Consider the following 14,224-nt stretch of genomic DNA (forward strand, 5'->3'; position numbering starts at 1 on the left):
AGAAAGTAATGTGAGATCTTTCAGTTTTCAGTTCTGCCAAGGTGGACACATGAAAGCATTCTTCATGGAAAATCAACCTTAGTCAACACATATTCAAAGTTAAGTGACCTTGAGGGATTTCATAATTATATATATATATATATATATATATATATATATATATATATATAATATGTATATATATATATATGAATATCAGAATAAGAATAAAATAGACTGAATCATCTTGAGAGAATATAAGTAAGCCAAAAGAAAAGTGGGAAAGCATCCTAAAGAAAGAAGTTAAATCCAGAGAAGGGTTGGCATATGCATTCTTGTACTTACCTTTTCTGCAGACTGGGCTGTACCAAAAAAGATGGGAATGAAAGCTAACCAAATGATGCAGGTGGTGTACATGGTAAATCCAATAGGTTTGGCTTCATTGAAAGTCTCTGGGACACCTCTCGTTTTAATGGCATACACAGTACAAGTGACCATCAAGAGGATACTGTACCCCAGTGAACAAATGAGCGAGAGATCAGAAATGTCACACTTGAGCACTCCCCTGGCATTCTCTGGGTCTAGAGTCCGCTGTTCTCCATAGTCAATGATGATGTGGGGGGGGTCCACAACAAACCAGACACACACTCCCAGGAGTTGGACGGAGATGAGGCTGAAAGTGATCACCAGCTGGGATGCTGGACTAATAAACTTGGGCGCTGTGACCGATTTCTTGCCCTGCTCAAATATTCGGTGGATTCTGTTGGTTTTGGTAAGAAGGGCTGCATAGCTGAAACACATGCCAAGTCCTAGAAAGATCCGGCGGAAGGAACATATGATTGTATCTGGCGCTGCAATCATTAAAAAGGTGATTGAATAACAGAGAAAAATCCCTGTCAGGAGCACATAGCTAAGTTCTCGTCCCGAAGCCCTTACAATAGGTGTGTCATTATAGCGGACAAAGGTCACGATCACAAAGGTGGTGGCGATGATTCCCAATATTGCAACGAACACAGGCACCACAGCCCAGGGAGAATGCCATTCTAGTTTGATGATGGGAATAAGCTGGCAGCCTGTGTGGTTGATGTTTGGTCTCTGATCCAAAGGGCAAAGTTCACAGGAGAGCTCATCCACCTGGTAGTTGTAACCTTCACAGCGCTCACAGTGCCAACAGCAAGGGACTCCTTTCACTGTTTTCTTCCTCTCCCCAGGCTTACAGGGCAGACTGCAGACAGACGCCGGGTGAGTGTGTTCTCTATTAGCCCACTGCATGTCTTCCACCTGTGGGGATAAAAAATTAATGAGCTTTCCATTTCCCCCCCCATTTATAATATCCTAATCCTAGCCACAGGTTTGTAATAAATCATTGAATGCTGACAGCGCAAATACAGTTTACCATAATAAGTGCCCCATTTCTTTCCCCAATATTGACTTTTTGAAAGTGTTAAATGATTGGGTCCAATAAATCATTCATATCATCAACTTGATGAGTGTCATTAGTTTCCATTTACCTCCTCAATGTTGACCAATCTGACATTCGTAGAAAGATTTATTGGCCCAAACAGTTTTGAAACTAAGAAAGAAAGAAAGAAAGAAAGAAAGAAAGAAAGAGAAAAAGGGAAAGGAAAAAAAAGCCCCATGGAAATAGGTTTTAGAGTTAATCACAAATATAAATGCCAGAGTCCCTGAAACACTGGCTTAGGATATAAACATACATATAAAAGAGTGATCCAAGGCTCTTCACCATATTTAGGGAAATTCAAATCACATTGTGTCAGTTTTGAAAGGAAATGGGAAAATTCACTACTTTAGTCTCTGATAATCCTCATGTTCTCGTGGTGATAACTATATTAATGTTTTTGTCTCCATTTAAGCATGAAATAGACTTTTATTTCCCCCAGTTTTGCACTTCCACGCTGTGAAAAAGACCACGCTGAATGAGATAGCTTGATGGCAATGTTTCTAATCGAAAAAAACTAGTCTTATAAGTGGCTTAAAGCAGTGAAACTGGTATAAATGAGAAAGTCACCCTAATGTGCTTAGTATCTACTCAGTCTTCAGGTTCTACCTTCCTCTTTTGGATTAAATCACAGAATACCTCTACTAAAATAAAATATTATTTTAAGGGTATTCTGCCAATCATTGACCTCTTCTTTGATTGTTTACTAAAGGTTCTGGACCCAGTTTCAACATGTATGGGGTAGGGAAGAGGAGGTTTCCCATACCACGAAGCAATCTTAGACCCCTGCCGGGCATCCTATAAGTTAACTCAATTCTGACACTGGCTATCGGGCAATAGCATCAGATCCCACAGGTTAAGGGCTCGGGCTGCAGGACTGTCCCCTCCACTTCAGATATCAGCTATAAGTCCAGGTTGTTACATGTGCAGATTCGGAAAGACCTATAGATTGAAGGTTCCAACAACACCGGCCTTGGGTTCAATTAGTGTGCTAGACCAGCTCACAGAACTAGGACACACGTTACTTACTAGATTACCAGCTTATTATAAAAAGGATATACCTCAGGAACAGCCACATGGAAGAGATGCATAGCGGAAGGTGTGTGGAAAGGGCACAGAACTCCAATGCTTTCTGATTATGTCACTCCCCTCAAATCTCCACCTGTTCACCAACTTTTAAACTCTCTGAACTCCCACCTTTTGCGACTTTATGGAGACTTCATCACATAAGCATGATTAATTGAATTAGTGGCCATTGGCATCGATTCAGCCTTTAGCCCCTCTCCCTTCCCAAAAGTCTGGGGTGGGACTGAAATTTCTAATCTCCTACTCACATGGTTGATTCCTCTGACAACCAGCCCCCAACCGTAGGTTATCTAGAGGGTTTCCAAAAGTCACCTCATTAACATAATTAAGACACCTTTATTGCTCTTATCACAGAAAATTCCAAAGGTTTTAGGAGTTTGTGTCAGGAATAAGGTCAAAGACCATATGTTTCTTATTATAAATCATAATACCACATTTACCTTATTAGAAACACAATCATTTTAGCAGGACACTAATATTACAAACTGGAATTATAGATCATAGGAGAGAACTTCTTACGAAAAGTAGCTACTATAAATGGTAAGTTCTATGAACAGTGATTGACACACAATTTGCCCTCAAATATTTGCTGAATTTGTGAGAAAGGAAGGACAGTGTACAAAAGAAAACCAAAGGTCCCAAATGGCATCGTGTAGGTTAAAGCCCCAAGTCTTAAACTGGCATTTACTACCTAGATCTAACTGCAGTTTCAACCTTCCCCAGTAATGTAGTCTTAACCAGGTCAGTCAGGAATTTTCTGATGGATGATGCCAAGGAGTCGGCCAACGGGCCTTCTCCATTCCCCAAAGGAAGATGAGGTAATCTGACAGATAAGACCTTCTCTTCCCCCTAAGGGAAGGTGACTTTGTCTGGAACAATCCTTTCTTTTCTTTTGCTTACAATTTTTTGCCTGACCCTCCTTCTGATATAAATCTTCCATTTTGCACAACTCCTTGGAACACACCTCTACTTGCTAGATGAGATGCTGCCTGATTCATGAATCATTGAATAAAGCCAATGAAATCTTCTAATTTACTCATCTGAATTTTGTTTGTTAACAATAGGAAGCATACCACAGCAGACCCCGGAGGAAGAAGGGGTCACCTTGATAGTACTGGGACCCAGTAACAGAAGGTTGCTCAAAGAAGCACAGAAATGGGAGCCCAAAGAACATTTGAAAAACAAAACAAAACAATACACAACTTATTTTCCCCAAGACCAGCTCTATTAACAACCCAAAAGAAGAATTACCGTATCCTATGGTGGTCTGGCTCCAAAATGGCTCCCGATAATCTCACCTCCTAGAACTCGTGAACTCATGTATTTCCCCTCCCACTGTGAATAGGGTTGATTTATGTAAACAAAAGTACATACCAGAAATTATTACATGTGATTTCTGAGACTATTCTGAGATTTCTGAGAATATTTCTGAAAAATATTCTGGTTTCTGCCCTGCTGTCTCTTGGATCACTCACCCCAAGGGAAGAACCACAGTGTCATGAGAACTCTTAAGAAGCCCAATGTAAAGAACTCAGGCCACCTGCCAACAACCGGCACCAACTTGTCATGCATGTGAGGGAACCACCTACAAAACAACCTGTCTGGCTGCACTCAAGCCTTCAGATGACTGCAGCCCCAGATGATACCTTGACTGCAACCTCATGAGAAATACTGAGCCAGAAACACTCAGCTAATAAGCTGCTTCTGAATAGACACTGTGTAAGATAACAAATGTTTTACTGTCTTAGGGTGTTAAATTTTATAGTTATTTGTTACACAGCAATAGAAAACTAATACTACTCAAAATAAGCTTATCCCCCCATTCTGTGACCACCACCAGTGTAATGTTCTATTGAGAATCTACTCAGAAGGCAGTGACGCCTGTCATTTACCAAAAATACGCCCCAAACTGGCTCATTTTGGCAATATAATTTCATCACCTTATGGTTCCCTCTCTTTGGGAACATGCAACTGAGACTATTCTCATGAATAGATCTATCACTTAAGGATGTTTTCTTTTCTTGAATGTGGGGTGAATGATTGAGGATAGAGAGCTATAATCTCCAAGCTCAATACTTGCAGAGGTTGATTTATGTAAACAATAGTACATACCAGAAACGATTACATGTAATTTCTGAGATGAGGTCATAAACAGTATCTTGGCTTCTGCCTTACTCGAGGTGGAATAGAAAATTCATGCCTGTTTAATTTCAAATGTTCTCCTTTGAGAAAATAGTGGTACTTGATGTGTCATAAGGGCACTCAAAACCATTAGCTCTTACCCTGTCTTTTCACCACAAAGGTAAAGCAATCTATCACAACCCAGCTAATTTTCTATTAGGTTTTAAAGATTTAGAAAAGCTATTTTATTTATGTATAGAATTCCATTAGGGAAGAAAAAAAAAGTTAAATTGGAAACATACAGTGGTTTCTCTTGAAAATATTGAGAAAAATGAAATGCTCCACAGAATGGCAAAAGTATTGATTTTATACCCTAATGGACTCCTAAAAGATAATAAAATACTTTTGTGAAGGTTATATTTCAAAGCTAATTATTGTAAAACCAAAATTGCATTTTGTTTGGGGTTTCTATAGACATATGAGGTTATTGAAAAAAAAAAGGCAGCCAAATATCTCAAAAACATTAAACTTCAAGACTGGTAGAGACTTTAAAGGTCAGCTTTCTAACCACATGTATAATTCTTTAATTCTTAATACATTTCATTTTCCAGAAGGAAATAAGACTTGTTAACAAAGAGATACACTTATATCAGATAAGCCTCAATACATAGGATAAATATTTATCATTATGAGCCAAATATTAAATTTTCCATGATCAATTTCTGTGTACTGAATGAATAGAAAATTATTTTTCATAAATAAAAAATAAAGTTATAAGATAATGGGAAATACTGCAATACTTTAAATAGTTAAGAATTTTAAGAAAAACACCCACAGTCAAACACTACATATGACTTTTCTTAATATATTAATTATATTTTTGTAATTATATATTATATTTATTTTATATAATTATATATTAATTATATTATATATCATAATTATAATTTAATATATAATACAATTATATATTAATTATATTTTTGTAAACGTGATACATACACATGACTCCATTTTCATCAAGGAATCTATTTATATATAACTGTACTGTGTTTTGATGCCATAGTTGAAGTCTGGGAACCAACCAATACCTCAGGGAAGGATAAATAGCAAATAGTTGAATCATGATCTTATAAATACTTTAATATTTGAGATAAATAATTTATTTTGCATATGTTAAACATTGATTAAAAACAATACTACTTGAGAGTAAATTAAACAACCTCTAATTTTCACAGCTGTACTATAAAGCATAAATAAAGATCATTCAGCCCTTTTGCGCAACTTTATTAACAGATCATACCATCTTTCTTATGAGTGTCCATGCATTTTTAAAATTTGTCTTCCTTGTCTTTGACATTATTCTGATATTAGATTAGGGTTTCTTTCTAAAATATATAGTCTAACAAATGGATGATAGTTATATAGACAGACCTCCGGGGACAAAACCATAACCCATTCGTGTCTTGACAATGTTTACCAACAGTGATTCACTCTGTACGTTCCAAGCCAGTACATCTCATAGAATATGAGCCATCAACTGGTTTCTACTGTCAAATCCAATTACTACTGCAGACAAATACACCAACAGCCAAAAACCCAAAACTTTCTGAGTGTGTTTCTTCTTCTTTTTTTAGAGAGAGATAGAGTGCAGGTAGGGTAGGGGCAGAGGAAGAAGGAGAGAGAGAATAATCTCAAGCAGGCTCCATGCTCAGCGCAGAGCCTGCCACGGGGCTCTGTCTCACGACTGTGAGATCATGACCTGAGCTGAAATCAAGAGTCAGATGCTCAACTGACTGAGCTACCAAGGCACCCCTTGTGCTTCTATTTTTTAACCTTTAATCTTTTCAGACCAATCAACCTAGAGTAATTATTCATAAATTCTTTAAATAGACATTATTTTTTCACAACAATTTTCTTCTGTGTAGTTTTAGTATCTCTTGAAAACCAAAAAGACTATGTTTCCAAATTAAAGGCTCCATTATAATTAATAATTTCCAGTATTCATTATAAAATCCTTACTCAATATACCTCTATTATAGTATTTTCCCCATATTTTAAGTGGTATCTTCACTGATGTGATTACTATACATGTGGGAACATTTTAAATACTAACAGATAACTGATATAACCAGTCATACCATTCTGAATTACCTATTTTCCTTTTGCTCTATACATAAGCACAGTATCCATAATCATTTTGGTGACTAGTTTGCCACCCCAGTATTCAAACACCCAACTCTTCATATGACTTTATGTCATATCTGCAAATATTTCCAGTGAAACTGGGCATTTTAAAAAAGCTTTAATTACTAATTTCCACATAATCTGTAGGTTTAACAAGTGCACTAATTAGCCTAAGTATTTAAAATGTCAAACTTTCGTGTATTTTGTGAATCATGATTCACATGTGAGTGAATACATGTTCCATAGTTAACCTGATAATACAACTCAAAATAAAGTTTCTCAGTATATTGGTATATATATTAATACATGAATATATATTGCTTCCTTAATATTCATCCATTTCCTTTGGGTCACACATAGCTTTCTACTCATTTTCAAAGTGGGAAGTACTATTAGGGTCCTTTGAAAATCTAATACTTACATGTGAGACGATCCGTATATTAAAGTGCTGATTTTATATAATATTACATATCCATATAACCTTTAAAAATGCAGACTTCTCAGGGCACCTGGGTGGCTCAGTTGGTTAAGCAACGGACTTAGGCTCAGGTCATGGTCTTGTGGTTTGTGGATTTGAGCCCTGCGTCAGGCTCTGTGCTGACGGCTCAGATCCCGGAGCCTACCTTGGATTCTGTGTCTCCCTCTCTCTCTGCCCCTCCTCCGCTCATGATCTCTCTCTCTCTCTCTCTCTCTCTCTCTCTCTCTCAAAAATAAATAAAGATTTAAAAATGCAGATTTATCCTATTTAGAAGGACAATTTAAAATAAAGTTAATAAAATTTTATCATCAAAAAAGTAAAATACTTCAGAATAAGCAAGTGCAAATTTTTTTTCACCAAAACCTATAAAATATCATTTTAAAAAATGAAAGAAGACCTAAATAAGTGAAAAGAAACCCCATGTTCATGGATAAGATGCTAAGACAGAAACATTCCCTAAACATTAATTGACAGATCCAACATGATCTCTATCAAAATTCCATCTGGCCTCTGCAGAAATTGACAAGCTGATCCTAAAATCCATTCGGAAATGTCAGGGACCCAGAATAGACAAAGCAATCTTGACAGTGAAAAATAAAGTTGGCGAATTCACACTTCCTGATTTTAAAACTTACTACCAAGCTATAGTAATCAAGACAGCATGATACTGGCATAAAGATGGACCAATCAATGAAATAAAATTAAGGACCCAGAAATAATGTCTCACATGTATGGGCAATTGATTGTTAACAAGGATGCCAAGAAAATTCAATGAGGAAAAAATAGTCTTTTCAAAAAAGGTGCTGGGACAAGACATGACACCAAAACCTTAAGAAACAAAATAGAAATAGGTGAATTGGACTTTATCAATAGTAAGTCCTTTTGTGATTCAAAAGATGCCTTTATGAGAGTGAAAAGACAACCCACAGAGTGGGCAATATTATTTCCAAATTGTGTATCTGATAAGAACATATATATATCATGAGATGAAATTTAAATTTTACTTTTTTTTAAGGCATCTGAGTATATATTGAATTTTTTCAAATTCTTAAATTCCAGTTAGTTAACATATAGTGTAATATTTGTTTTAGGAGTAGAATTTAGTGATTCATGGGACACCAGGATGGCTCAGTAGGTTAAGCGTCTGACTTCAGCTCAGGTCGTGATCTCATGGTTCATGGGTTCGAGCCCTGCCTTGGGCTCTGTGCTGACAGTTTGGAGCCTGGAGCCTGCTTTGGATTCTGTGTCTCCCTCTCTCTCTGCCCCACCCACCTCTCACTCTGTCTCTCAGCTCTCAAAAATAAAGAAACATTAAAAAAATTAAAAAAAAAAGAATTTAGTGATTCATCACTTACATGTAACACCCAGTACTCATCACAAGTGTCCTCTTTAATACTTATCACCCATATATTTTTATAGACCACACATATATATATATTAAAAACTCTTAGAATTAAACAGTTAAAAGACAAATAATCCAAACAAAAATGAGTTAAAGAATTGAAGAGACATTTCTCCAAAGAAGATGTATGAATGGCCAATATGCAGATGAAAAGTACCCAACATCATTAGTCATCAGGGAAATGCAAATACAACCAAAGGATCCACTAGGATGGTTATAATAAAAAGTGCAGACAGTATCAAGTGTTATTGAAGATGTGAAAAAATTAAAACCCTTTACATTGCTTATGGGAATTTAGAATGGCTCAGTTATTTTGGAAAACAGTTTGGCAGTTCCTTGACAAGTTAAACATAGAGTTGCCATATGACCCAGCAATTCTACTTCTAAAAACAATTCCAATCCAAGAAAACTGAAGGCATATGTTCTCATAAAAATCTATATAAGAATGTTCAGGGTAGCATTATTATAATAACCAAAAAGCAGAAACAACCCAAATGTCCATAAACTGATGAATGGATAAACAAAATGTGCTATATCTATACAACCAAATATTAAAAATAAAAAAGGAATACAGTATTAAAGATAAATAAAAAGAATAAAGTACTAATATAGGCTATAAAATGGATGAACACTGAAAATATGTTAAGTGAGAAAAATTAACGACAAAGACCACCTATTGTGTGATTTTACTTTATAGGAAATGTCCAGAAGAGGCAAATCCATAGACAGACAATAGACTGAGGACTGCCAGGGGTTAAAGGGAGAAGGGAACAGAGTGAGTGCTCAAGAGTACAGAATTTCTTGGGTGGTGATGGAAGTGGCCTAAAATTAGGTAGTGGTGATAGATGCACAACTCTGTGAATATACTGAAAAATACTGAATTATGCACTTTAAAAGGACACATTTCATAGCCTGTGAGTGATCTCGGTAAAGCTGTTATTTTTAAAAATATGCAAATTATTTAACTTGATACATTCAGGTACTATTAATGCTGGGTATTATTTGTTGCATAAAAAAACATGTTGCAGATTCACTCTGTTTAAGACACAGGTTCAATGTGGGGATCCAACAGTGACAAGGACATGGTCCCCGACCTCCAGAGACAGTGTAGGTAGGGAAAGTGATACACAAAGAGCAAGTGACAGCTCCATATGAGACTCCCTAAAAAGGGGTGAGGAAATGGTGCTGCTAGAAGAGCATCCTGCAGGGTCAGAAAGAAAGAAAAAGGTCATTAAGACCCAGGGGCAAGAAGTCACATCAATCGGAGAAACTAAAGGTACAAAAAATGTCAGGCGTGTAGATTAAAGCATGGGGTGGAGTGGCAAAGAAGATGTGAGATCATGAAGGACATGAGCCACCAAGAAGAGTTTGGATGCTATCTTACAGGTGGTCAAGGGATCCTTTGGAGGATTCTAACAAAGACAGGGGTAGTGAGTTTCATTGTTTAGAAGAATCGTGGGCTGCAGAGTGGAGGGAAGACTGATGGAGTCCAGGACTCGAGACAGACCAGTCACACGGAGGCTGCTGCACAATTCCAGGTGACAGGTGGGGGCAACAGGAATCTGAGGGTGCAGAGTGGCCAGGAAGGGCTCTGTAAGCAGGTTTTCAGACTTTACTCTCTAGGCCATAGACAGCGATTAAAGGATTTTAAGCAAATATATGGCATGATTATATATATATATATATATATATATATATATATATATATATATGTATTTATATATATTTATATATATTATATTTATATGGCATTATATACATTATATACATATATATGTATATGTATATAATGTATATAATGTATATGTATATTATATATATACATAATGTATATGTATATAATGTATATATACATTATATATATTATATATATGTACATATATATGTATATAATGTATATATGTTATATACATTATATGCATATATACATATATATATTTATATATATTATATTTGTATGGCATTATATACATACATATATGGCATCCAGACACCCAATTTGACAGTCATTCTTAGCATTCTCTGGTGTGTATATATATATATATATATATATATATATATATATATATATAAAATATTTATATGGCATTATATACATACATATATGGCATCCAGACATCCAATTTGAAAGTCATTCTTAGTATTCACTGATACATATATATTTATATATTTATATTTATATGGCATTATATACATACATATATTATATGGCATCCAGGCATCTAATTTAAGAGTCATTCTTAGCATTTGCTGACTCCCACCCCTCATGTCTAATCAATCACCAGCCACAGGGCCTTGCGTGATCTTGCCCCTAACTCCCAGGTAATGACTGACCATTACATATCAATCCTCCCGACTCCCCTATTACACATTCACACAGCATCTTATAGTCTCCTTCAGTGGAAGCTTATAGTATGTAATTATGTATTTATTTGTTTGGTTTTCTTTTTATTTAAATAAGTGGTTTTATAAATGTTAGGTTATGTTCCTCAGACTCGCTTAAGGGGTTTACTTAAAATATGGATCCCTGGGCCCCAGTTCTTAAAGATTACAATTCAATAAGTCTGGGAAGGAACCTCAGGTTGGGATTTTTAAAAGCCCTTCTTCCTGTGATTCTGACAGATGTAATTAGTAAACCATACTTTGCTAAGCAGTAATTTAAAATTTATTTTCCTCAGAAGAGTAAGAGCCAGGTCTGTTTTTCTACTGTTGCATCTCAGAGCCAATTGTGGTGACTAACTCCCAATAGGTATGAAAAAATAGATGTTGAGTGAAGGAAGAAGAAACGAAAGAATGAGCAGGTGATGGTACCTTTCATTGAATAGGGGCATCCAAGGGAATGACTGGTTTTAAAAGGTAGATCATGACTTGGTTCTCTAGGAGCTCAAAATCCCAGTGAGGCTTCCAAGCCAAGAAACACACAAATCAGATGAACACTTGAGCTGTATTCATGAGTCAGGTTTGCAGGAGGTAAAGATTTCAAAGGAACAGTCATGTGCAAGGCAGTTGAGACCATGAATATTTATTAGTGAATTCTCATCCACAGAAACAGGGATAACGTGAAGGGAAGACGGCACAAAAGGAGCCCTGGAAAGAGCAACTTTTAAGGAGCAGACTCAGCAAGATCAGTAAAGGAGGATGAAACAACATGGCCAGATGGAAACTAGGTAAGAATATAGTCCAAGGTCCATGAAACCAAATAGATAATTTAACGAATGAAGACATGGTTAGTGATGTCCAAAGACACAAATTTTCTGAGGATAGGATTTGAAAAGGGAACGTCCCTAGTTACATTCATGAGAGAAAATTCAGCTTTTGTGTGAAGTCTTCTCTTATCTAATCCATACCAGGCAGGTAGGTATGTTTCTCCCTTGTATTTCATTATAATTCATTATGTACTTTATCATAACTCTTTGAGATTATATTGTGATTATCTGTTCATGTGTCCATTTCCCCACTAGACTGAGAGCACAATAATCTAAGGTCAGACATTTTTTTTATCTCCTTTTAGTTTTAAGACCTAGTAGTCAATAGAAAGTCAATGTTTCATAATACATAAATTGATTAATAAATAGAATGTACAATAAATACAGCTATGATTATAATTACTCTCCATTCAGTGTTTTGAATAGGCATGGCTTTAGGCAGTAGGCAGATGTGGGTAGTAAATTTATTCTTTCCTCAATCTGTGTGGTGTCTATTTCATCCATACCCCTAGAGAAGCTAATTTGGGGGAATTATGCACTCTGACACATACCTCACAGGCATATTGGAAAGATCTAATGAGTTAGTATCTGCGAAAGTGTTTTGTGAACAGAAAATGTAAAAGACAGGTAGAGACCCCACATACATTTCAATTTAAGACTGAGAGGCAGCACTGGAAAAAGGTCCTCATTCTCTACCTATAATTAAATATAGCTGCTCTGTCCAAAAATTATGTTAGCAGCCACAAACAAAAAGCCACCATATCTGGATTTCATCCAGATCTGCTATTTCTTGCTTTTATTTTCCCACAATCTCAACTCTTTTTTTAAGTTTATTTATTTATTTTGAGAGAAAGAGCACAACTAGGGGAAGTGCAGAGAGAGAGAGAGAGAGAGAGAGAGAGACAGAATCCCAAGCAGGTTCTGTACTGTGAATGCAGAGCCTGATGGGGGGGTCTGGAACTCACGAACCATGAAATCATGACCTGAGCCCAAATCAAGAGTCAGACACTTAACGGATTGAGCCACCTAGGCACCCCCCACCCACAATCTCAACTCTTAATGGCAGTTCCTGGTAACTGCCACATGAGATGCCCATCTTTCACCCATCTCTATGCAGAGAAAACCAGCCAGGTGAGTGCTTTCTGTCCTGAGCTCTGAGCTTGGAGAGGATGGCATCTTTAAGTGTGCATGTTGGGGTGTGTGTTGTGGAATGAATGGTTTCAGGGAAGAGTATAGGAAGTCAGACGCTCAATACTTTGGATGAATAAGATACACTAACCCTATGACAGAGTTTCACCCCTCCATAGTGCATATGCAAATATACAGGTAGAATGTGGTATTTGTAGCAATAGTATTGAACGATTTTTTTTCTTAGTTTTAAACTTGTGATAAAAATTTTACTTTGAATTCTATGGTTATTTTTAATCATAAACCATGGACCTACAACTATGTGTTACTATGTTTATAATTATATTTTAGATGACCAGAATTAGTTTCAAATAATTTTCTTAGGTTTCTCTTCATATAGGATTAATTCACCTGAATGTTTACATAAATGACTATTTGAACTCCTCAGACGATTTGGTATGTTAGTTCTTTTCTTAGTATTATTTAAAACTGTTCATACTATTAATTTAAAAGTTAGCAAGATCTTAAAATGTGACTTAGATGTCATATGTAGATAGCCACATTAAATACATTATGCCAATACTTTGTGATGACTAAATTCAATTAAGCAGATCCTTCATTGCCAATACTAAGTAGAAGTAAATACGATGAAAATCAGCTCAGGAATAAAACTCTCTATGGGCAATTTTGTAAACTTGAAGAATATTCTTTTAATTATTTACATTTCTTATTTTTCCTACACTAAGCTGATTATTAATGCATGCAGCAACTAAGATAATTTATTACAAAGCATTTTGCAATAGTTTGAACAATATAATAGATGTTCAGTACAAAATACTTCTCTATTTCCATCTTAGCCCATATCACTCAATGTATATTTAACTCAACCAATGGAAAGTTCCAGGAAGTAAATGTCTTCAGAATGTGAAGGGTTTGAAGTGAATTATTTTCAGTGATACACCATTTCATGTTGCTAAGCAAAAGAAACACAAAAGTGATAATTATGAGGGGCACCTGGGTGGCTCAGTACGTTGAGTATCCACTATTGATTTCCGCTCAGGTCATGATCCCAGGGTAGTGGGACTGAGCCCCGTGTTAGACTCTGCATTGAGCGTGGAGCCTGCTTAAGATTCTCTCTCTCTCTCTCTCTCTCTCTCTCTCTCTCTCTCTCTCTCTCT

General features: G+C 36.2%; 1 protein-coding gene across 5 annotated transcripts in view; it reads right to left on the reverse strand.

Moving 5' to 3' along the window:
* The window catches only part of GRM8 (glutamate metabotropic receptor 8), a 759,243-nt gene that overhangs the window by 79,622 nt on the left and 665,397 nt on the right, over positions 1-14,224 (reverse strand). For all 5 annotated transcript variants that reach the window (XM_060633021.3, XM_060633020.3, XM_060633022.3 and 2 more), the window contains exon 9: positions 325-1,260. In XM_060633021.3, the coding sequence (XP_060489004.1) occupies positions 325-1,260 (936 nt within the window). The remainder of the gene's footprint in view (positions 1-324; positions 1,261-14,224) is intronic.

Source organism: Panthera onca, chromosome A2 (genome assembly GCF_046562875.1).
Source record: "Panthera onca isolate mPanOnc1 chromosome A2, mPanOnc1 haplotype 2, whole genome shotgun sequence".
NCBI classification, from domain to species: Eukaryota; Metazoa; Chordata; class Mammalia; order Carnivora; family Felidae; genus Panthera; species Panthera onca.